This window comes from Phascolarctos cinereus, unplaced genomic scaffold (assembly GCF_003287225.1).
Source record: "Phascolarctos cinereus isolate Bilbo 61053 unplaced genomic scaffold, phaCin_HiC Scaffold_4;HRSCAF=312, whole genome shotgun sequence".
Classification (NCBI taxonomy): domain Eukaryota; kingdom Metazoa; phylum Chordata; class Mammalia; order Diprotodontia; family Phascolarctidae; genus Phascolarctos; species Phascolarctos cinereus.
The window spans coordinates 670608659-670633650 of record NW_027555847.1 but is presented as its reverse complement, the minus strand read 5'-3'; the positions used below and the strand labels follow the sequence as shown (position 1 = coordinate 670633650).

Here is a 24992-nt window from a genome sequence, read left to right as displayed (position 1 = left end):
TGCTTGGTCCCAGGACAGAATCAGGAGTGGTGCAGGGAGTGACAAGAAAGCAAATTTGAGCTCAATATAAGGAAGACCTGTACAACACTGAATGAACTGCCCAGCAGTGAAATATAGTGCCTTCTTCTATGAGATGAAGTTCTCTGTCACTGGAGTTCTGCAGGAAGAGCTGGAGGACACTTTTGGCCTGGGAAGGGGATTCTTGTTCAGAAGCTGATTGGACTGAATGAGACTTCTCAGTTCCTAGCTCTAAAACTCTGTTTCTCTGATTCGCTTTCCTCCTAGAAAGGTTTGCCACCAAGGCATCAGGTGTTGGGCAGGTAACATCGTATGGTCAGAAGGGCACTGGCCTTGGTGTCGGAGGGCATGTGCTCTAATCCCACCTCTGTTACTTGACTACCTGTGTGACCTTGGGCAAGTCAATGAACTGCCATCAAGGTGGTCCTTCCTTATTTAAACCACTGCTTCCTTCATCCTGACGGTTCACATTTATTAAAGGCACCATTAAACACCTACCTTATATAGTACAGTATGAAATAACTTCTTAAGGTGTCATCTTGGGGCAGCTAGGTGGCGCAGTGGATGGAGCACCAGCCCTGAAGTCAGGAGGACCTGAGTTCAAATCCAGCCTCAGACCCAACACTTAACGCTAGCTGTGTGGCCCTGGGCAAGTCACTTAACCCCAATTGCCTAAAAAAATAAAAATAAATAAATAAATAAGGGTGTCATCTGCATCTGTAACTCCCATTGATCATGTCCCATCTAAAGGCTGGGGAAAGTACCTTCTAGCCATTAACAGGGATTTTCAGAGCATTCCACTTTTTCTTGCTACAGTAGAATGTTAGCTACTTTAGAACTTGAGAATAGAGGCAGTTTTTTGTTCCAGGCTTTGTATTCCCTCAGTGCCTGGTCCTTCAGTCAGCCCTGTCAGCTGCCTCCTCGTGGGAGCATTGGAATTCTCTGGTTAGACAACTACCAAACAATCCAACCGAACTTTCCCCTCTCTAATTCTATTTCTCAGACTTTGAGCGTATGTTATCTTTTTTTAATGAATTTATGAAACTTTGTACAAAACAGGTTGCATTTCTGTACAGTTAGCTTGCACTATAGGAAATGGCAAGATTCTCAGCTCAGCACTGCTTTTATGACTACGTCGTAACTCTCCTGTAGAATTCATTTAGTTGGATTCGTTGGCTCATGTATGCTAGGGGAGAGGGAGTGAACAGTATGAGATGTCTGCAGAAATGGGGTGAATCAGATCCATGAAGTATTGATAGACGTTGAGATTTTGAAGAACAAAAGAAAGTGACAGAGCTACTTGAGTCTAAGTCTGAGTACATGGCACAGTGATTTTGTTATGAGAACTGCTGTAAGAAATGCATGAAGTTGTTTCTTGGTAGTGTATTGTCACCCTTCCTTCTCCTCCCTTTTTATAGAACCAGTGTGACTGCTGTCATGTCTTTTATCCATTGCAGGGACTTCTTGAAATTTCTTTTATTTTTTCTATAAATATTAAGTGCAGATGATCAGACATCATATAGAGAGCAGTGATGGAGTGGTGGGACCAAAGGCTTGGTCAGCTCTTCTCAAGGATTCTGAACCAACCTCATCCTGTTCCTTCATTAAGCTGATTTTTCTTAACATTCGGTAAATATTTTTAGTGGAAAATCTTAACACCCTGATCACTTTGAACCTCAAATTTTATCTGATCAAATCATGTTTTGGGCTCAGCTTTGATCTCTGTTGGCCATACTTTTACACATATGCCAGTATAAAGTGCCTCTCATATGCTCAGGCCCCTGCAAGCAATTTAAATGTTGCTGATCATATATTTGCCTTGCTCACGTTAAAAATGATTGATTCTTGTTTTATGAACCCAAGTATAAGTATTTGGGAATCTAAAAATATGTTACCAAAAGCGATCATTTATCATAAAGCTACAGTGTTGAATGTCTGGTAATTGTTCAGCACATAGTTACTTACTCCTTTTTTTCCAGTGCAGGATTTTTAAACGGAAGAATAGTAACCATAGCTTATATTTATCTAATGATTTATAATTTACCAAGTGATTTATATCTGTGATCTTATTTGATCCTAACATTAATCCTGTGGAGGTATGTAGTATAAGTACTATTGTTACCATGTTACTGATGAGAGAACTGAATCCAAGAGAGGAAAAGTACTCAAGGGGATTGAGCTATAGTGAGTGGCAGACCTGGAATCTGAGTATAGCTCTTTGACTTCAAATTTGCTATTCTTGACACTGTACCTCTATACATAAGGACTACACACGAATCCTCCTTGGGAAAGAATTAGAGAACACCAGCTGCCTCCTTGGTTCTCCTTTACCTGTTACTAACAACTCCCTCCCGGCACCACCTAAGTGACTCTCTCATTGGCTTGACTTTCAGAAGTCCTGACAGTTGTATGAGAGCTCAGACATCCTGGGTTGTGTGGGATAAATGACTTGGGGGAAGCAGCTGGCCCAGCCACAAACCAGAAATTCCACTTGTTTTTTGTTTTTTTGCATTGATATTTCATTTTTAAAAATTGTTACCAGGTAAATTTAGTAAGTTGTGTCAGTCATGGAGTTGGAATGTGCATGTGTATACAGATAACACATTTATGCATGTATGTATATGTGTTTTATATATACATAGCATTTATTCAACATTAATGTAATTACTTACAGATGCATGTAAACATGTTCAGTTCCTGTCTCTTTGGTCATTGCTTCAGTTGTATTTATTAACCTCATTTGTAAAACCCAGAATTCACCAAAAAGTTATTTCTCTCCATCTCAGCAGTGGTTACAATAGAACAGAATCTATACTTCAGGTTTTTGGCCTTTCTAATTTCTCACTGATAAGGCAGAAATTCAGTGTCCTGCTAGGTGTAGGGTTTCCTGAAAAGCATTCTGGGAAAGCCATATTTTAGCATGGGTCCCAGACTGTTCATTTGGAAAATACACTCTTATTCTCTTTTAATGATATTAACCTTTTGAGTGCCAGAGAGTGGTCACTACTTCTGAAAATCAAGAAGTAAAAAATTAAGATTTCACTGGGGTGGAGTCTGTGTCTGAGCTTTTAACAGCATTAAACCTGCGGTAAACCATTTTGTTCATATTGTTTTTGCTAAAGTAAGTCCTGCGTGTGGTTTCGGTGCACCGCTTGGGTAACTGCTGAAACTGCTGTGGTTTTGAACTAACTTGCCTTCTCTTAAATTTTCTATACTTTTTATGCTATTAATGAAAACTCTAGCATGGACACTCAGAAATAATCAAATAATCATTTCATCAGGACCATAAACATGGCCCATAATTCTCTAGTAATTCAGAACTCACACCCCCCCCCCCATCCCCAAAAGGAGATCTTTCCATTTGCCCTGATCAAATTTCATTGAGTCAGTTCTGGGTACTACATTTTAAGGGGGATATTGACAGATTAGAGCCCATTCAGAGGAGGGCAACCAAGACCAGGACACAAACCAGTCACATATGAGGATCACTTGTAGAAGTAGGTCTGTTTAGCCTAGAGAAGAAAAGATTTGGAGCAAATGGGAGATATGAAAGCTATCTTCAAGTATCATAGGAAAGTGGGACTTAATTCTTCTTGGTCTAAAACAGAGACCATTGATTTAAGGTTGGGCTCAGTATAAAGAAGAGCTGACTAATAATTAGAGATGTTTAATAATGGGATGAGATACCTGGAAAGGCATTAAGTTTCCCAGCACTGAGGTGTTCAGGCAGAGACTAGATAAACACATGGCGATACTGTAGAGATTTCCTGCATCACTTAAGTTTTTGGACTAGAATACCTTCTAAGTATTAAAATATTATAATACCTTCCCAGTTCTGAAATTCTGTGATTCTATCTAAAGTTGCATGTTAATGTACCCTAGTAATACAGCTAGTGGTAAAATTAGTGAATTTGCTAAGTGAAGACAGCAAAATTACTTTATTACATACAATGTAAGATTTATTTCAAGAAATAGGAAAATGATTAACAAGTTAGCAGAAGTGTTTACATAAAAATAGGAACTAAATTGAGAATATTTTAAAATGTAACAGCTAAAAATAATTGGCATGTGTGCAGAGTGAAGTAGGAGACTTGAATGAGCAAGTCGATGGCATTAATAGATGTGTACTTCCTTTTGCAGAAAATTCGCTGTTTTGTAATAAGCGCATTCTAATGCTAAGCCAGAACAATCTTTTTGCACGTGTTAGGTCCATCATAGTCTTCATGCAAAACATTAAAAACAGACAAACAAGAAAAACAGTTTTTACTTTGAAAACAAGAGGCAAACAACAGTTGGTGTGCCCTGGTTTCACATTAACAAAGTCATGATTTCCAAACAACAGCGGTTTTAGCAATAGAGCAAAACTAAGAGAAGGCAGTTTTTTCAAGTGAGCAGTTCTTTTCATCTCTCTGATAATCTGCCTGGTTGTTAGAAACCTCAGTTTGAAATGCTTGTAAATGGGGTGCATTTCAGCATCCATCACCTTTGTAATGACAGATACTCAGAAATCTCAGCTAGAATTTGATCAAGAAGATTTATTGGAAAGTGCATTAAGCAGAGTGCTTAGTAGCCAGCTGGAATGTTGATACTGTGGCCAGGACCCCTGTTCAGCTCTTTTCTGCTCCCTAAATGAGCCTTTGCCAGTTCATATGAGGCAATAATATTGGACTCACAATCCTAATACTGAATTTGACATTAGTTATGTTACTTTGGGAAAGACTTTTCAGGTCTGAGAAGCCTCAGCATTCTGGGCATTCAGAAGAGGATACCACCACTTACCTAAGGCCCACACAGCTTCTAGGGCTGTTGGGAGGATCAGGAGCATAAGGAATATAAAATATTTTGTAAATTGTACAGCGCTATAGAAATTTCATCTGCTTTTTTTTTTTAATCATCATTTATTCCCTCCTTGTCCAGGTATTTAAAGAGACCTGTTTGTGTGTTCAAAGCTTGAATTTAAGGGCTCTCTGCCCATGACTTTCAGCTTGGAGTACTGAACTACAACCAAGCCCTCCGTGAAGTTCTACTTCTCAACAATAAAAATTCAGCAAACATTTCTGAGTTTTTAGTTTTTTTAGCTTAGCTACCAAGCCCTACTTTTTCATTTTAATTTTTTTGTCTGAAGTTGAATTTTTAATTTTCATTTTGGGTAACAGGAAGTATCAGAGTGGGGAGGGGGTGGCCATAGTGGACGGCCAAACCAGAGAGGTCTTCCCTCCCATTTTCCCCCATTATCTCCTCTTAGAGACTCTCCTAGAAGCAGCTGATGACCCAGGTGGCCCTCTTGAGCTGTGGAGGAGGCTGATTGGCATATCCTTAAACCTGGAAATGTGCCTGGGAATGCAGTAGGTGTCCTTTCTCTCCCAGAACAATAAACCCGATCCCACAAATATTTGAGAACTATGACAACAGTTTTATTTTTTTCATATCAAGAACTATACGGTCTGCATGTGAAAACATCTAAAGATTAAATGTAGCAATCTCCAGTTTCTGTGACTTCTTGATAGAGCCAATGTTTATTATAATAAAAATACTTTCAGCCCTGAAATAGAGGTATACATTAGTTCAGATTAGATTCGCTTGTGCATCTCTAGTTATATAATAGCCTTTTAAATGCCAATATGTTTCTTCCTTCTTTTAAAATATTCTCTTTGCACTTCAGTTTAACCTAAAAAGCAAGTTTGTTTGATTTTTTTTTTTAAGTTTCAGGAAAGGCAGTTGAGTCAGTTTTGAATCATGGGCATGACATTTTTTAAAAAGGGAGAACTGAATTTGTTATAAGTCAAAAAGCAACATTTACTATTAAATGGGACATCTGACCAACTTGAGAAGATTTGTCTTAGAAGCAGCACAATCTACACTTTACTGTAGCCTTTTACACAGCATTGAAAACTGTGTGCTGCACCTCTCCCTGCTGCATCCCTGGCATCATCAGCATGTTCTGTGTGCCAGCAGCTCACTAACTGTCCACTAGGCCAGTGAAGAAACAAAATGCCTCTGGGGGCTCGCAGCCAGAAATGTGGCACCAACCAGATAAGTCTGAAGGGGTGGCCAGTTATGCAGCTAAGCTGGTCTCTGCTATGCCATCAGAAAATTTGCATTCAGAAAACTGAGTGAGTCAAGAACAAAGTGATTCACATTTCTATTGCAGTTTAGTAAGTCCTTGCCTCACAATAGTCCTATGCAAGTATTATTTCCTACTTACATATGAGAAAACCAAAGCTCAGAGGTTAAAATGATGCGGTGCAAGGTCAGAGAGCTAGTAAGTGTTAGGAATTCAACAGCTTGGATTCGACAGACCTGGGTTCAAGCCTAAGTTTTCTAAATCTCCATTTGGTGCTCTTTCTACTAGAATACGGTTAAGCTGTTTAACCTCTTGTAGATGTTGGAATCGACATAGGCAACAGCATTGATGTGCTAAAGCAGAACTGTTGTCAGAGTTCATTCCCTGGCTTGGCAAACTTAGGTTACATTTATCTAAAATATGGATGTCAAATCATTGCTTGGTTCGGGGGCATCCTGAGGGAATTAGAATTTCACTGGGGCTGAGAATATCCCAGCTTCTACTTGTAAAATTAGATATATGCTGCCACTTTCTACTCGCTGATTGACACCACAACCTTGTTGCTCCCTAGCTTCATTGCAAGGCCTTTCTGTACTACCTTCTTTAAGAGCCTCTCTATTCCATTCAGGTCCTTTCTATGGTGATGACAAGTATAAAGGTGAATAGGCAGGTAGAAGATGCAGGTCACAGCTGTCATCTGTCCTCAGCAGAGGCTGGGAAGCCCTGGACTTTGCTACATTTTGGCTGCTTCCCTTAGAGCAGAGCAGAGTAGGAGTTTGCGGGGAGTGTCCAGTGGAGAGGAGAGGCAAATCTTCAAGGCCAGTTCTTTCAGATTTTCCCAACCCATGCCAAGATCACTCCGCTCAGAGAAGAAATTAAAATGGAGATCGGGAGAAGGAAAAAAGGAATGATGGAATGCAGGAAATAAGAAAAAGTACGTTTGCAGAAAAAGTTAGAGAAGCATTGGGATACTGGAAATCTAGAGCCTGGAGAGAGAGGAAGAAGACAAGAGGAACAGCAGGATCAAAGTGAGAAAAGCCAGGGAATGGGGCTTTGGTAGCAATTTATTTCATAAGGAGAATTTACACAGGAAAGAGAATTTATTCCCCATTGTGAATTATAGCTGTGCACACACTCAGTTCTTCATCACTGTGTGACCTATAAAGCATGAAGGAGACTGCGCTTTCTTAGATTTTTAGAGTTAGGCATATTAGTCTTCCTATTGTTCACCTATTATTGAGACTAGAAGTCTTTTAAAAAATGTACCATAATGATATGAAAAGCATGAAGGAATCTGAATCTCCCCCCCCCCAAAAAAAAAAGCATGGGTATCAGAGAAGACAGTAGTAGTTCCCAAATTTTGTGGAACATATGACCTTCTCTTGACTGTGTTTCCCACAGGTTTCCCCATTGATCTTAACAATTGTGTCCATTTTTTCCATATCCTTACAGTTTCTAACATGACAAAGCAAAATTAAGAGTGCTTTAGCAATTGTGTGGGATGCTCCTTCTCTTGGAGAAGTCACTGATTCTCATTTGGAGTTACCAAAGATGAAAAATAACACTTCTTACCCTCCAGGGGCTTGCAGTCTAGTGGGGAATAAGACGTATACACAGAGAATTGTAATACAAGGTAGAAATGGATAATTTCATGGAAGAGGGTAATAGAGAGGGATGAAAGATTTGGGGAGGAAGGAATCACTTGCAATGGGTATATCTGGGGAGCCTTCCTTGAAGACGTGGCCCCTGAGCTGACCCCTTAAAGAAGGATTCAGAGGTTGGAGATCTGAAGGGAAGTCACTCTTATGTGTTGGGGAAAATAAGAATAATAAACTCTTGGGAAGGATGGGGCCACACATACATGTAACTAAAAACCATCAACCACTATGATAAACTAAAGAAAAACAACTGACCAAAAATGTCTTTGTGATCAGAAAATTAGTGGATTGTACTTCTTTGGACACTTCTGCTTCCTGCCTCTGCCTTTCAAAACAACTGTTAGTCTTGGGAACAAGAGAGGGGTCACAAGTACGCTTTGCCTTGTCCTGTGCTACGTGACCCTTTTGTTATTGGACATCAAATTATGCGCAAGAGAGGATGCTTGTTTTGGTTAAAAAAATTGGGGTTGGATTACGGAGCTTCTGGTGTTCCGTCAGTTTTGAGCTGGTGATTCTATCCCCTAAAGAAATAATTAGACGAAGCAGAAGTTTTACATGAGGCACAATCTAGTAATTTGCTGACTGTTGAATATCAGCTGTAGTGCACAAGGTATGGCCCTTGTGTATAAAGAGGGTAATACTGACTGACCCTCTTTCACTAGAACACCACATCCACGTCTGCCAGGGATGCAGATGAGTCTGTGCTTATCCGTCCGTAGCCCTGGCCCGCTTTTCTTCTACTTCCATTACTAGTGAGCTACTGTTGTTGCTGTATTGGGCCGGTTAATAATAACTGACATCCATATAGAACAGCGAGGTTTGGCAAGCGCCCTAGCTATGTCATGTCATTTCATCCTCACAGTCCTGTGATGAAGGTGGTCCAGTTTAGGGAGAAAGGAGAGGTTGGTCTATACCTGTGATTTCATCAGTGTGGGAGACTCCCAGTGTGGAAATTGCTTTTGCCAGTGCACACTGGCAACCCATCTGTGACATAGCCTTAGAGAGTTAAGTAACTTGCCAATAATTAGACTGCTACTAAGTGTCAGAGGCAGAACGGGTTTTCTTGACCTAATGGCTGGCACTCTGTCCACTACAGTGGGCTGCTTCTACTGTTTAGGTATTTTTATCCCCATTTTATAGATGAGGAAACTGAGGTTGTGACTTGCTTTTGGCCACACAGTGGGTAAGAGCCAGAAGTGAGACCTGCACCTGGGACATAAGGTCTCAGGTTTAGATTTGGAGATTTCAACAGGATTCTTCTAACCTTTCATTTTAAAGATGGGCAAACTGAGGCCCAGAGAAGTTAAATTGTCTCATCCAAGGTCGCGTAGATCACATGTGACTGAGCCAGGAGTCAAACCTAGGACCTCTGATGTGAGATCCTTCCTTCCATGACTCTTGAGTTCAGTACTTTTTTTTTTTTTTGGTGAGGCAGTTGGGGTTAAGTGACTTGCCCAGAGTCACACAGCTAGTGAGTGTTATGTGTCTGAGGCTGGATTTGAACTCAGGTCCTCCTGACTCCAAGGCCAGTGCTCTATCCACTGCACCACGTAGCTGCCCCAAGTTCAGTACTTTCTGACTGAACCTTTGCCCCGCTAGTCCTGTGATAGAGACAAGGAAGCTGAGTGATCGTGTTTTGGGCATCATGGTGGAGGGGGAAATAATACTGTCTTTGGGTCCCAAGATGGCAGTTTTACTCCTGGCTCTGTTGTTTACTCCCTGTGTGACATTAGGCAAATCATTCAACCTCTCCAGGCTTAGTTTTCTTTATTTATAAAATCAAATTGGACTACACGATCTCTAAGGCCCTGGAATACCTAAAAATGTTCACGCTGGAAGGGAGATTTAGAGCATATGTGTGACTGAGGATCAGAATTGGGAGGGACCTTAGAGCAGAGAACATCGGAAATGGAATAAACTTGGGAATGTAGTATATCTGAGCAAGCTGGAAAAAGGGACCCTGGACCCTACAGATCTTCTAGTCTTTTTTACATGTAAGGAAACTGAGATCCAGAGAAGGAAATGAGTGCTTTGCCTAAACCACACTAATTAATAGGAGAACCAGGCGATTCTTTTTGACACCCAGTCCACCTATGCTGCCTCCCATACACTGTTAACTTAAACACCAAGAAGAAAAATATTTTAGGTTTTTTTTTCCCCCTAATCAAACAAGCATTTATTAAGTACCTGCTATGTACAAGGTGCTATGTTTGTCACTAAGAATACAAGGTGGGAAAAAAAAAAGAAAGTCTTGACCATCAGGGAGCTTATATTCTTCAGCATAATGAAGTGATAGATTAAGAAAGAACGCCTGTTGTGCCCTGCTTATTCAAAGCCCTTGGATTGCCCCACCTTCAAGGACAGTTTTCTTATTCTTCAAACTATGCAGTTGCCAAGAAGCCAGAGTGGTAGAAGGAAAACAAGAACCTTTCAAGTGGAGTGGGGCTCATTGGACTTTTCTAAAGAGCTACCAAAGATGTTATAAAACTTAACATTCACACATAATTAACCCTGTCTACCTACATAATATAGAAACTAAACTTTGTTTTCAGCTGCCAATAAAAATTCATACTCAGTGTCTTTTTCTTCTTGATCATAATTTTTGCTGCTCAAATTGCAATGTCTTCTTCACTAATCTTGCAGCAACAGAAACGAATACCTTTTAAACATTTCTGGTTCTATAACTTTTTTTTTTAAATGACTGCCTCTAATTTCTAAGTCTCTCGTCAAAAGCATTAACAGAAGTCATCCTGCATTTATCTTGCTTTTATCATTCACAAACACTTATGAAAATGGAGTTGAACAACTTTATTTTAAAAGTTGCTGAGGGAAGATACTGAACTCCTTTGGTTATTACATAAGTTAAAACATGAGATGACTTCTAAGATCATTCCAAAAAGGGGGAAATGGCTTCATGGGGGAAAGGAATCCAGGGCTCTCCAACTTGGGGCTTTGCTTTTTCCATGGTAAGTAACCTATATATTTTTTCTCCTTTTTTTCTCCTAAACTTTCCAGGTAAAAGTACACCTGTAAGCCAGCTCGGGTCTGCAGATTTTTCCAAACCCCCTGATCCATTCCAGCCATTTGGGGCTGACAGCAGTGACCCGTTTCAAAATAAAAAGGGTTTTGGGGACCCATTTAGTGGAAACGATCCATTTGCTCCCTCCTCTTCAACTCAAACTCCTAAAGACTCTTCCTTGGGTTTTGCAGACTTCAGCTCTGTAAGTTATGTTCATTGTCTCTGAGCCAACCACTTTCCGCTCCTCGCTTGCAGCAGTCTTTTGGGTTTTTTATTTTTTAAACTGCAAACCTGCTGTCCACTGGCTTGTGTCTCTTAGTAGTACTTCATGCTGTTCTCATCATTATCCTGTATTTCTATTTCTGTAAAAAAAAAATGCTAATAAAAAAATCACTGTGAATTTAACAGTACTTTAAAGGGGGACATGTCTACTATCCAGTAGGGTGGGAAAACAGGCCTTTTTACGTTCTTTGTTGTAGCCTCTTTGTATTGTTTTGTTGCATGAAAGGCCACTTTGTATTTGAGTTTTGAGAGCCAAGATGTAAAACCCTTCAGAAGTTTTCATATTTCAATTCAATAAACATTTACTAAGCGCCTACTATGTGCCAGGCACTGTGCTAAGCGCAATAGAATAAATCTATATTGGGGTTTTGCCGTTCCCTGGAAATTTCCATAGCAAAGAGAGATTTCAATTGTTTGTAGAAAAATTCTGACAGTCCTTTCACAGTATGTTGTGTACCACCAGTATGAATTATGAAGACCTGAACCGTGAAGTGTGATTATTGAAAAATGATTAGTGTTCATGTAATCTGTTACATCAAAAACAGAAACCATGCAAGAAAAACACTCTGAGGCCCTCTTAGGAAATTATTATTAGAATATCCACATTCTGTTTCATCAAGGAATCTCAAAGGTTCTTGGAACAAAAATAAGTGCCTTTTCAGAAATAAATGCCAGAGTTTTAAAAGTCTGAGTTTGTTTTCAGCGTGGACAGAGAAAATATTTAGAATTTTTAAACTTCGTATATTTATTCAAGTGACTTTTCACTACCTATTCTTGGACAACAAATTTCTTCTTTAAGCATCTTCAGGCTTTTTTTCTTCCACATATTAAAATAGGTTTGATGATATGTTGCTCAGTCTTTTAGTCCGTTAAAAACAAACAAAAAAAACCTCACCAAAAACCTTTATACTTGAGTCTTTTCAAGAATCCATCATTTCATCCTTGCAGGTGCTCCCTCCTCCAATGTGGATGACAAACCTTAGAACCACCCTTGTGAAAGTGTTTAGCTACTTCTTGTGGCCAAAAATGGTCATTTTTTTTTTAGGCAGCTCCAGGACTGTGCCACTCCCAACATAAGTAGGCTGGTCCTTAGGGGATGGATGTACAGTACTGTGCTCTTAAGTCTGCCCAGCTTCCTAGAACCAGCTGGAGCTCATGGGTCATCTCCATGCCGTGATGAGATATCAGAGGCAGACTTTAACAACCTATACTTATGAATTGTAAAGCAACCTGTTTGGTCATTAGTTGTGAAATTTGTGATGTAGAGATATTTAACTCATGGACTATCATTTTTTAGACACGTTTTGTTGGCATATTAGTGCACAATAAACACTTCAGTTCATTTTTTACAAACCAGATGTGTTTAGGTGAAGTGCACCATGCGTTATCTTTTTCTCAGTGTACGTGAGGTACTTAAGCTCCTGAAATTATCAGAGCATTTGGCATTCTGTAAATAGTTTATAACTTGAGGTAGTTAAATCCTGTCTGCTTAGTGCTTAATTAAATTCTTGTGAATGTATGCAAAATGGTGACATTGTTAATAAAAGTCAGAAACAAAACTTGCTTTATCTATAGTTTCTTGACTAGCACTTAATTTCTTATAGATTCTTTAAAAAAGAAAGAAAGAAAGAAAGAAAGAAAGAAACAGATATTCATTACCCAAGAACATTCTTGGATAGTGAAGAGGGTAAGTTGAATTCAATGGCAATTTGAGGAAAATGGCTGATCTCTATAAAAGACGTAGTTGTACATCTTGCATTTGGTCGTTGTTCATCTTTGGAAAGCCCAAGGATCTCTAAATAGCCCAGTGTCCATCGGTTCAATATTTCTCCATTTTGACTAGCAGCCTTTTTTTGGCTTGTCCAGAATAGTTGTTAATGTAGACAAGAAGTAATCTTGATAACCAACTATCTTTATTTTAAGGAAGGGAGCCTAATCCTGTCCAGTGGGGCTTACATACCACACTGTTTACTGCTAACAGTTGCCTTTCCATCTTTAAACACTCATTTTTTTTTTCCAAAGGAAATCATCAGCTAGCAGACTCAGCCCATGGACATTGGGAGAGATGATTTGATCTACTGATGTGGTTTGGTTTTGATTTCTTTTTTCCCCCATTCAGTTGTACCATAATCTTAAGAGATTCTAAAATGTTTGCTTTTTCAAATGTAGTCTTTTTTCTCTAAATGTTAGCAAATTTCGTTATACTTTGAAGAGATTTGCCATTCAAGAGGCCCTGAGGACCCTTTTCTTTTCAGTAGCATTTCAGGTTGGAACATTTAATCTGCTAAGTGGATAGTAGCCAGTGTGCAGTGAGTCTTCAAAGCCTTACTCTGCAAAGTTGTGTCCATTTATAAAATGATGGAGGGGCCAAATGTCTGTAATAACTCGTATCTTTAGCTCTTTATGGCTTCTTTTCTTTTTATTTTTTTTCCATTACCTTCTAATGGTTATATTGAATGTTTTTTAAATATTAAAAAAAAATTCTTTTTATTATTTCAAGCACAAGAAATGATGGCTAAAATAACAGTAGCCATCCAGCACATTGAAAATGTGGCTTCTTTTGGAATTGATGTTCATGGGATAAAGTATTAAAAATTTCACTTTTTGCCTGAAAGAAACATGGTAAATGCTTAAGTTCAGTGAATCTGGAGTTTTGTTTTTCCATTCATGATGCCCCATTTGTTTCCTCTTCCCACCCCCAACTAAGAAGTTTGTCTTAGTTCAGCAACTTTTAAACACTCTGAATGTATAAGAGATTTGATCATTAACAGTGGAATGTTTGTTCTAGAAATAGTTGTTGGTGTTATTTACTTTGATTTTCATTAGGTAAAATATCACCTGTTTTTGGTATTTCTTAAGAAAAAAAAAAGACCTAAAAAATACATGCTAGAAAGGAAGATCTGTGGTTTAGTAACAATGGCCCTTTCCTAGAAGTCTGCTTTTGGAGGAGAGGAAATATCAGATTGGCCCACATCATATATATCATTATTGGCAGTTGGATAACATTTCTTTCTCTGAATGACTGATTTCTTTGGGGAAAAAAACATTTTCACATACTTTCTCATAGTAAGGAAGCTAGTAAGCTATTAATTACGTAATACAGTGGTGATTCTGATGAAGGAGACAGCGTGGTAGTGTGGAAATAAGTAAGCCAGGACTGAGAGTCAGGAGACCAGAGTTCTTAGTCCTGGCTGCCACGAACTGGCCATATGACTGTGAGCAAGTCACTTCCCTTCTCTGGGCCTCAGTTTCCTTATCTGTAAAATGAGAGAGTTCAACAAGAAGATCTCTAGGTTCTTTTCTAGCTCTAATGGTCCATGGTTACATAATTAAAAAAAAAAAGTTACTTAATCCTGGTAGTTCCTAGTAGTAAAAAATCCTTTATTTTAACTAAATGTGTTATTTTTTGGTGACTGGGCTGCTAGAATTGGTGCCTTCTAATAAAAGACAGCCTAATAATATATTTTAAGTAATTCCTTAGCAGCTTGAATTCTGTGTGCAAGGAGCTAGATATCTATTTTCTCGGCTCAGACTCGGTCTTTTAACTAGATGTATCGAGATCTTCACAGATGTAAGGTTCAGATCTGTCAAATCCATGGGATGCTGTGCAGTGTGTGGTTCACGAGGATAGTGGTTACCTATACTAAACCAGTGGTGCCTACTTTATGTCACTTCTGTTAGGCTTAAAGCAAGTAATTGAAATCTACACCCCTATCAATGAGAAACCTTTAGTCTTCCAAAATATAGTAGATCTCTCTTGAATAGGTGCAAATCACAAACTGGGAGTCTTCTTTTTGAGGGAGTAAGAATCACCTTTGGTCTTTGGATAATCATTCACTGAAACAGTTTGCAGTTGCGATGATGATGATGCTAGATGTGTTTGCATTAAAAATGAGCACTCCTAAAATGTTGTGCCATATGATCAACTATGAAAGCAAAGCCAGGAATATATCGTAGTCTAGTGGGAAGGGCGTGGAACTGGAAATTAGAATACCAGGAGTCTTAGTCCTGGCCTTGCCCCTAACCTGTTGTGTGCCCTTAGGTAAGTCTCCCTCTCTACCCCTCACTTTCCTCATCTGTAAAATTAAGGGCTTGTAAGCTAGGTTGAATGAAATCAATAAACTTTGATTGAATGCCTACTATATCGCTTGTATGATTTGAGCTTCGGTGGGTGCCTATCAGAATCAGCTCCACCTCTTAGCAAAGATGACTGGCAGCTAGCATAATTCATTTACTTCTGTGGCACTTATCTTTTCTTGTCCCCCGTACAACATTTGCTAAGTTGCGAGGAATTAGCAAAACCTCCAAAGAGTACTTAAATTCATCATATACATATTGAGTACCTAGTTTGCAAAGCACTATGGTAGATGATATGTGGGGGCACAGAAAGAGGCAGTAGGCTGCAAACAAGAAATGTACTATTGGTTCCTTATTCAGGGAGTTCCTTTATATCTTCTTTAATATCTGCTCTGTGCACACCCAACAAATAGGGAGGGATTTGGAGGAATGAGTGGCACGGAGGATTGAGGCCAATTGCTACTATAAATTTTGGAAATATTTGTACAGGCTGTTCAAAAAGCTGTTAAAGCTTAAAACTACACTAAGTCTTTTGGGACACCTTCAAATGATCTGGCTTCAGAGAGATGGGATTTGAAAATTCCCATTCTCCTTTCTCCTCCTCTGTTCTCTGGGATTAGACTCTACCTCTGTAAAGTGGACTCATTCTTTAAGCTCCTCCTTACAGTGATGAGAATACTCAGGGAATTGAAGGTAAACTTCATTTACTCAGCTAAATGCTATTTTATGAAATGACACAGTCAAGTTAGAGAAGGTACTATAACTTGCAATTAAACGATGAGCATACTTGGGCTGTCAGGGCAAATGGAAGCATAAGCTTCTTGTCCCTACTCTGCCACTAAATTGCTCTGTGGCCTTGGGCAATTTACCTCCCCTTTTGGGATTCCATGTGTCTATCTGTAAAGAGGATTGGATCTCTAAGGGGCCTTCTGATTCTGACATTCTGTGATTATGACCATGATAATTATATTCGTGGGGTGTGTGTGTAGATTTTACTTCATTTTAAAATATATTAATATATTTTGGTTTCATGTCACTTTAATTTCTGAATTCATACCTTCCCCTCCCTTTTCCCAGTGAGCTAGCCCTTGTAACAAAGAGTAAAAAAAGAATGGGGGAGAAAAGCACTTCCACAAAACTAAACAACGCATCAGTCAGGTCTGACAATATATGCAGTATTCCATAGGGTGTTTATTTTAAATAGAAAAGTTACACCAGATCATTTATCATCACCCACCCCTATCCCGTTTTTACTTTGGAAAGAGATCAGTCAATACCATAACACAAGAAAAGCCAGATTTCAAGTTTGTTTTGAATAAAATCTCAGAGATTGTTTTTTTAATTTTTATTTTAAAGAACTAAAGTCTTTTAAAAAAAATTCCAGGTACAATTCAGTGGGACTGTACCTCCAGGTTTTTAACTTTGTAGTGATTCATTTAAATCTTTGAAACTTAACAGTGAATTAGGAAGAATTAGGAAGAAGCATTTTTGCCACACTTGAAAGCATTCATAGAAATCTTTAATCTGGAAGCTCACATGTGCATTTTATGTCTGTAGCATCATTTGAATTTTGCTTGTGTTTGCTGAGAGTTAACTTTTTAAAAAATGAACCTGTATAGCAGGATGTATTCTTACTTTTGATGTCATAGTGTAGCATCAAACTGGCCTACAGATTTTTGTGGAAAGAGGCTCTAAAACAATAATTAATATTCCTAAGTGTAGTTAAGGTGCCACCTTGCAATGTATCCATGTGCACACAACCTTATCTGTTTCAATACTCTGCAGCAAATGGGGTTTCTGGTTTGGGGGAGGGGCAGCCCAGTGGGGGAAATATTGGCAGCAATGATTGTATTTGGGAGATTCTTTTTCTGAAGCTATTTGTTGGCTCTGTGCTATTTGTTGGCATGAGGTTGAGGCCCCAGAGAATGTCAGCTTGAAAAGTTGCTGGCTTGGTAGGGGAATTCAGTGCCATATCACAGAGAAAGGAAATGAAAGGGGCTGTGGGTTTCTGGTTCCAATCCCCACACTGTAACTTCAGTCAGCAACGCTCCTACAAGCCTGACTAGGAATACTCCTTAATGAAAATATTATACGCTGTGTCATCCATGCTTCTCGCTAGCATTTGCTAATATATGCTAGGTTTTCTCCGCACTGCAAATGCTTTTCTCACCTGCCCTCCCTCTCCCCCTCCCAGCATTTGACTTTCACCATCTTGCATATATGCTTTGTGGGACCATCAAGAAATGTCTCCAGAGTTTATTAACCAAAGTTCATTTTTATTTTTTAGTTTGGAAATGAGGAGCAGCAGCTGGCGTGGGCCAAGCGCGAGAGTGAGAGAGCAGAGCAGGAGAGGCTAGCTCGGTTGCGAAGACAAGAACAGGAAGACCTTGAATTGGCAATTGCACTCAGTAAGGCTGACATGACAGACTCTTAGAGGCAGGTCTTCAGTATTCACACAATCAAGGCAAAAACTGCACATAATCCAACAAAACGAAAGCAGGGGCTTTTTAGCCAGAGTACGCAAACCCCTGTTTTCTGTGGTCACCTAATCTCAGCCACTTTTCAGTCAGAGCCTCTGTAGACTGGCTGGCCCTAGAAACCTGGACTCAGTGTGGCTTTGTCGAGTGTCAGATACACTGCAAACACTGTACCGTCCCTTCTCCATTAAGGTTCCTGCGTGTAAGAAATGTAACCCACGACTGCAAGGTACCTCCTGAAAGCCAAGCTTCTTTGTGACGTGGACGCTGCTGCCGCTGCACTTGTGAATCTGGCCTCAAGTCATGTGAAATCCATTGCTGTTGCCAAGGCCTGGGCTATGAGCAAGGCCAACCCAGTCCTCAGTGGAGGAGGTTAATCTGAAAGGGAATTGCTCTCTTTTCCTTCACACCTCTGTTTCATAGGATACAATCAAATATAAAATACTCCAGAGCAAAACATCATTTGGAGGGCAGAGCCTTTCTCAGATACAGGCATCCCACCCCTCTCCCCACCTAGCCTCATTTATTGGTTCCACTAAAATACAAGACAATATTTAAACAAGGCATTACGAGGGATAATTAATTAGGAACAATGTCATTAGTGGGCATTTATCTGAGTGATGTTATGGCAGGGTTTCATGATATGATAATGGGGTTCGACTGCCATCCAGCAATGACATTATTGCAAAACATCATTGACTGAAATAATGTGATGTAGGGTATGCCTGTATTCCTTTTATATCGGTGAGATGTGACTTAGGAGATAGAAAACTCTGATTATGTATGCATTAGTTGTATAAAAAATTAAGTTTGAATGATTAATATAAAATATTTTGAATACAAAAACATGAGAATTGTTTTTTATTATTTAAGCATTGCCTAAAAAGTTAATATTTGTATGTGGTATTTTAGTTTGATCCTGATACAATAGATTAGAAAAACTTTTCTTTATATCCTGCCTTTCAAGATTTCAGATATGCCTTGAATCCCTAAATGAAGCCAAATTTCAGGTATTTTTTTCCCCATAGAATATAATAGTTATGTAAATTTGCTGTATTGTTGCTCTAGGTAAAAGAGAGAAATTTTTTCATGTAATTGAGTAAGACTACATCTGTACCACCATGTTACATAGAGGGGGTAAAATACTCCAGAAGAAACAGCCTTCCTAGGTTATATCCCAGACACACAAAAAAATTCTCCCAAGTGATCATTTAGGGTGCTGCTGAATTCCCTGGTTGTTTTTTTTTTTTAATTCTAGTAGGATTGACCATCTGTGACCTCATCTGTATTTCCGAGCGCTTTCTATCTCTGTTTTCCTGTTTCTAGATAGGCTGAACATTTCAGGTTAGTTATCAACTAAAGATAATCAGTGTTTTTACATTTCTGCTGCAAAACCATTTCAAAAATTTGCCTGTGGCCTTGACAGCCTGAGCCCACCTCAGATTATCAAGCTTTTACCTGGAGTAACATAATGAGGTCTAACATTTTCACATGTGGAAGTGGCAGACAGGAAATGTTGTGGGCCGTCAAACTCTCTCACACACACTGCATTTGGCTTTACAATGTAATGAGCGCTTTCTGTCTCCATGACTTCTCATCTCAGATCAGGCAACCGTTTCAGAACGTATGTTTCTTGGGAAGCTGAAGGACTCTTACAACTTCAGTTGTCCTTTCCTGTCTTTTGAGGATTATGTTTAACATTAAATGATAAAAGTTACAAAAATTAATTTTCCACTAAGCTGCCCGAGAGCTCATTATCACCTAGAGTATGTTTGGACTTGGGTGTCTTACTGTGTCGTGGTCTTTGTCTTTCTTTTTACAGTGAGTGTAGTGATGGTGTACCCTTTCAAGAGACATTCCATATTTCAGCTGCTTTATATTGAATGCATTGTCACAGGTAGGAAATAATTCAGATAGCTGTGATTTTTGTATGTAAGAACTGCTGTTTTTTCAAGGACAAGCAGTTTTGTTCCCCTGGCTTGTGTCAGGACAACAGTGTGCACAACTGGAAATGTACCATAAATAGAGATTTCCACCCCTTACTTCAGGAGGATGTCATTGATAACTAGGACCAGCTATACCCCAGCAGTCTCTCTGAGCTGAGCTGAAGATGCATTGAATTCCCATCAAATCAGAAGAATCAAATGTGGTTACCAAGGGGAGGAGAGATTCCTTCCTGTGAAGTCTAGTAGCCTCATTTCTCATGTTTGACTTGTGTAAGCAATAACACACCACCATGGAGCATGGCCTGTGCTCAGGGAAGGCTACTGGACCTGTTGACTTGCCTAGTCACAGCAAAGTGCGTTCTAGAGAAAAAGAGTTACCAGGTGGTTTCTAAACTTCGGGATAGTTTAGGAGTCTTCCATCACAGTCAATAATTCAGGTTAAATATTTTGTGTAAGACTTGCACTCTTGCTGTACATCATGTGGAAGTCATTGTGTATCAGCAGAGTGAAATCAAAGCCACCTATCAGAAATTGGAGGTGAATTTTCATTCATCTTCCATTGGTAAAAGGACACTTTGTCCTTCTGATCTCATATAGGCGATTGCAATATCCCTTTAATAGTTCTTAGTTTTGCTTGCCTTATAAGGATCTGTTCTTGAAATTTCTTGCCTAAGGTTGAAATTTCTGGACCCAGAGCTGTAGGCACCTTAGAGGGTCATCTAGCCCTTTCTGAGGCCCAAAAGGAGTAAGGGACTGGCTTGGCGTCTCACAGGTAGTAATCAGCAGAGCTGGAATTTGCCCTCACGTCCTTCACTTCCAGTCTGTTGCTCTGCCCATCCACGACGTGGTCCCTTTTGCTCCATCACACTTGTTGGAGTCCTCCACAGCGTGGCTGCTCGTCACCAGGGCAGTCTGGCCCACAGCATGGCTCTCTGGCCATGTGGTGTCCAGCTCTTTCCAAGATTGAGGGGGAGCTTTCTGAGCCAGAGTAATGGAAAGTGATGGATTAGCAGCCTGAGAGGATCTTCACTAGCCCCTTCCCCACTCCCAACTCTCTAATAATCCTTCTGCCGTAGTGGTATCTTCTGCTTCTTTGGTAGCAGAAACTATTCTTATGTTTTCGGAAGGCAACATCAAGTAACACGTGAGAATTAAGATTGTTTTCAGATTGCCTGGCCAAAGTACTAAAGACGAACAGTAAGGAGACAGTCATTTGTTGGGGGTGCTCTGGAGGCCTTGCTTCAGTGAGGGCTTCACATGATGCTCTGAGACCCCTTACAGCCCTCAAGTTCTCTCACGCACATTGCATTGGGCTTTACAATGTAATGAGGGCTTTTTCTCTCCGTGACTTCTTATTTTGAATCAGGCAACTAACCAGTACTTATTAAGTACCTACTGTGTGTCAGGTGTTGTGCTTAGCACTGGGTATATGGGCACAAAAAATGAAGCAGTCCCAACTTGCAGTGAGTTTACATTCTAATGGAGTTTTCAGGTGTTTGAATCAGGGCTTTGATGTGGAAGAATGATTCGATTTCATAGATTTCAGTAACTTAGAGTTGGGAGGTACTTGGGAAGCCATCTAGTGAAAGCCAGACCTTGACAGAAAAAATCCCCCTCTAAACCAAGCTAGACAAGCGGTTGTCTCACCATTGAGTAAAACTAAGAGTTCTGATAAGAGAGAACCCACTAGCTCTTGAGGCTGCCCATCCCACTTTGAGGAGGCTATAATTATTAGGATGATTGTTCCTTACTTTAAGCCTAAGTCTGACTCTTGCACATCCCATTGCTGTTGGCTCTGCCCTCTGGGGCCAAGTGTAACAATCCAGTCCCTCTTCCACAAATATCAGAAGATAGCTATCATTCTCCTTTCCTTCAGAAACCTTTCTGCCCCATTCCAAGTCTTCTTCAGACTAAACATGCCCAGTTCTTACGACTGACCCTCATAGAACATGGTCTCAAGACCCTTCGTTATCCTGATTGCCTTCCTCCGAATGCTTTCCAGGTCAGCAGTGACCTTCCTAAAATGTAGCACCCCTGTATGACCTGAGTAGGGCAGTGGGACTATCACCTCCCCTAGCCTTTGCTTGGCTGCAGAGGACAGAACCAGGAGCAAAGTTACAGAGTGGTAGATAGCTTAATAGGAGGAAAAAATTCCTAATCATCAGAGCTATCCCAAAAGATTTTCAAGTGAAGTCTGGGTGATGGGAATGAGGTAGGAGGGGGTTCTTGGGTCCAGGTTGAAACAGGTGACCATGAAAGTATTTTACAACCTGTTCGACCGTGGGCACATCACTTAAGTTCCTCTGGGCGTCAGTTTCCTTATCTGCAAAAATGAGGGGGTTTAGACTAGATAAACTTCCAAGGTTCCTTCCAGCCCTTAAGTCTTTGATCAGTATTCCTCTGTGCCTAAGAGATGTCCTGTCATTAGAACCCAATAATCTTTTTGACTGCAGGATCAATGAGCTTCACCTAATCTGTCTGCAAAAGCCTCCCTGATGATGATCACTTGGATATCAGTGTCAGTCCAGACAAGGCAGCTCTTCTGAAATGCCTCGGGCCTAGGAAGCTAGTGTGACAAAAAACTCTGTTCCTTATTCGTTTCAGAAAAGGCAGCTCCTGTTTGCAGAGAACTTCATGACTTATAAAAGCTCTTTCCTGTGAAAGGGGTTAGGGCAAATATTATTATTGTTCCCATTATACAGTTGTGGAAACTGGAACATTGATAGGTTGAGTGACTTGCCTAGGGTCACACAGCCAGTAAGGTCTGAACCGAAACTCAAACCCAGCCCTCTGACCAAAAGTACAGGGCTTTTTTCCCCCATGTTGTTCAGCCTCTGACCAATGATGTCTAACTCCCCATTTGGATGGTCAAATAGCACTGTTAAAGCCAATTCTTAAAGGACATTCTAGTCTTGGAACAGCTATGGAAAACTATTTTTAAAACAGCACAGGAAATGTTGGGGAAACAAAGACCCTGACTCTCAAATAATAGAGTCAACATTTCTGTCACCTTATCAGATCATATCCCTTTGAGCCCCATGACCTCTTTCAGGATTTTTGCCGCAGAAAAATGGCTCAAAGTTGCACAAGCTGTATCATGCACTGTTGGAAATATCATAAAGGGAAACATTTGTGTAAATATGGAAATTTGATCATTATCACATTTTTTCCAAAAGAAATTAGGGAATGTGGTTTCTGTTAGTCTTGTTTATTGATTTAATGGATTTTAAAAATCATGCCCTTAGTTTGAGTGAGTTTTGACATTCCATCCCTGCACATAAAACTGTACCTCTAATGGCAGTCTTGTACCCTGGGAAATCTGATCATTTAACTGTACCTGTTCTCTGCAAAGTTAACAGTGATCTCTTAATTGACACATTTAATGGCCTCGTCTTTTTTGGCCTCTCTGTGTAGCCTTTGACACTGATGATCACCTTCTTCTGAATACTCTCTTCTCTCTGAGTTTTCAAGAGACTGCTTTCTTCCAATCCTCCTCCCATCTGTTTAACCCCTCCTCAGTCTCCTTTGCTGCTTATCCATCCATGTGGTAGCCACTTAACTAATGGGGGTCCCCCAAGGTTCTGTCCTAGGCTCTTTTGTTCTCTACTATCTCAGTGATCTCATTAGCTACCAGTATGTCTATCAGATGATTCTCAAATCTATGCATGGCCCTAGTCTCTCTCCTAAGCTCCTGGACAACTGCCTACTGGACATTTTAGATTGGGTGTGGCATGGGCATCTCAAGGTCAACATGTCCACTACAGAACTTACTATTTTTTCCCCCAAAACTGCCCCTTGAACTTCCCTGTAAGTGTTGAGGGTACCACCATCTTCCTACTCACCCAAGTCTCATGTGTGTATGTGAATATATGTGTGTGATATATCTTATACACATGTGTCTGTGTATGTGTGTGTGTGCACATGCACATGCACACGCATGCAGACATGCACTGGCTGTCCATTTCTCTCCACTCACACAGACACTACTCCACTTGGGGCCCTCAGTGCTTCTGCCCGAACTACAGCAATAGCCCTGCCTTAAGTTCGTCCTGACTCCAGTCCATTCACTCCATCTGCCAAAGAGATTTTTCTAAAACCTGGGTCTGACCATGTCACCCCTCTGCTCAGTTGAGTGAACTCTATTGATTCCTTGTTCTTCCCACTGTCACATATGAAGCCTGTGTTTGGCATTTAAGCCTTCACAGTCTGACCCCTTCCTCCCTTTCCAAAATTCTTATACTTTGCACCTCTCTGTGCACTCCATGATAGCCTGTTTGCTCTTCCTCTCCCATTTCTGTGTTTTCACCCTGACTGTTCCCCACACCCTTTCATCTTGCCTCCAGTCTCTTAGTTTCCACATCTTCCTTCAAGACTTAGCCCATATCCCACCTTCTCCAAGAGGCTTTTTTCCCAGTCCCCGAGCTGCTCAAGCTTCCGCTCTGAGATTAACCTTCCATCTCTTCTGTATATCTCTTGTATGCATCTATGCACCTAGGTATATTCCTGTAGTTTCCCCCTTAGCGTGTGAGCTTTTTGAGGGCATGGACTATTTTTGCCTTTCTTTCTATCCCCAGGGCTTCCCACAGTGCAAGTAGGGAGCATTAAATAAATGCTTGTTGACTGATTGATTAAAATCATTCGGTGAGGTGGTAGCAGAGTGAGGAGGTAGAGCTCGGGTTGGCTGACTTCCAGGCCCACATTCTTTCCACTTACTGCTATGCTTGTGGATATTAGGTGCTCAGAACCCCCGGGTCATTTGCAGTGGGGCTTTCTGTGATGTTGGCTGACTCTGTAGAAAAAACAAAGTGCATACACACTCTTCCTCTGAACTCCCCATCAAAACTCTTATAATTATCATGCTACTAACAATATTGCGTCCAAATTCTCAAATAACAGCTGGCGTCCATATAGTGCTAGCGTCGTGTTATTGACAGATGGTGGGCTTGAAGTTAGAAGACTTAGGCCTGAGTTTCTGGCTTTAGTTTCTTCATCTTTAAAATGATAGTATCACCTACTTCACAAGGTTATTGTGAAAATCAAAGATTACTTAAGTAAGACATTTGGCAAACCTTCAAATTCTATGTAATTGGAATAAATATAGGGGTCAATGTGGGACAGAACTTGTGATTTCATTGGTCTAGGGACTCCCAGTAAGGAAGGCTTTTCTACCAGTGCAGGCCAGGAACTCCCTGAGACTCACTGAGAGGCCAAGGGACTTGCTCAGGGGTATCTAGCCAGAATGTGTCAGACATGAACAGCGGGGAGCTCTCTAGCTGTTATACCACATTGCCTGCTAATGAAAACACATAATGAGATAATAACGTTAGGGAAGATACAAATGTATTATTGTTGTTGTTACTGTTATTATTGTATCATTATTATATGATCTTCACAACAACCCTGTGAAGTACATAGTGCAAGTATTTTCATCCCCGTTTTATAAATGAGAAA

General features: G+C 40.2%; 1 protein-coding gene across 6 annotated transcripts in view; it reads left to right on the top strand.

Annotated features, from left to right (window-relative positions):
- The window catches only part of EPS15L1 (epidermal growth factor receptor pathway substrate 15 like 1), a 129081-nt gene extending 110638 nt beyond the window's left edge, over positions 1-18443 (top strand). For 4 of the 6 annotated variants that reach the window (XM_078154060.1, XM_078154061.1, XM_078154059.1 and 1 more), the window contains 2 exons: positions 10756-10961; positions 17406-18443. In XM_078154060.1, coding sequence (XP_078010186.1) covers positions 10756-10961; positions 17406-17552 — 353 coding nt within the window. In that variant the 3' untranslated portion in view covers positions 17553-18443. Of the gene's footprint in view, positions 1-10755; positions 10962-17405 lie in introns of those variants that run through there. The other 2 variants (XM_078154062.1, XM_078154063.1) reach the window with 2 other exon arrangements.
- The last annotated feature ends 6549 nt before the right edge of the window (positions 18444-24992 follow it).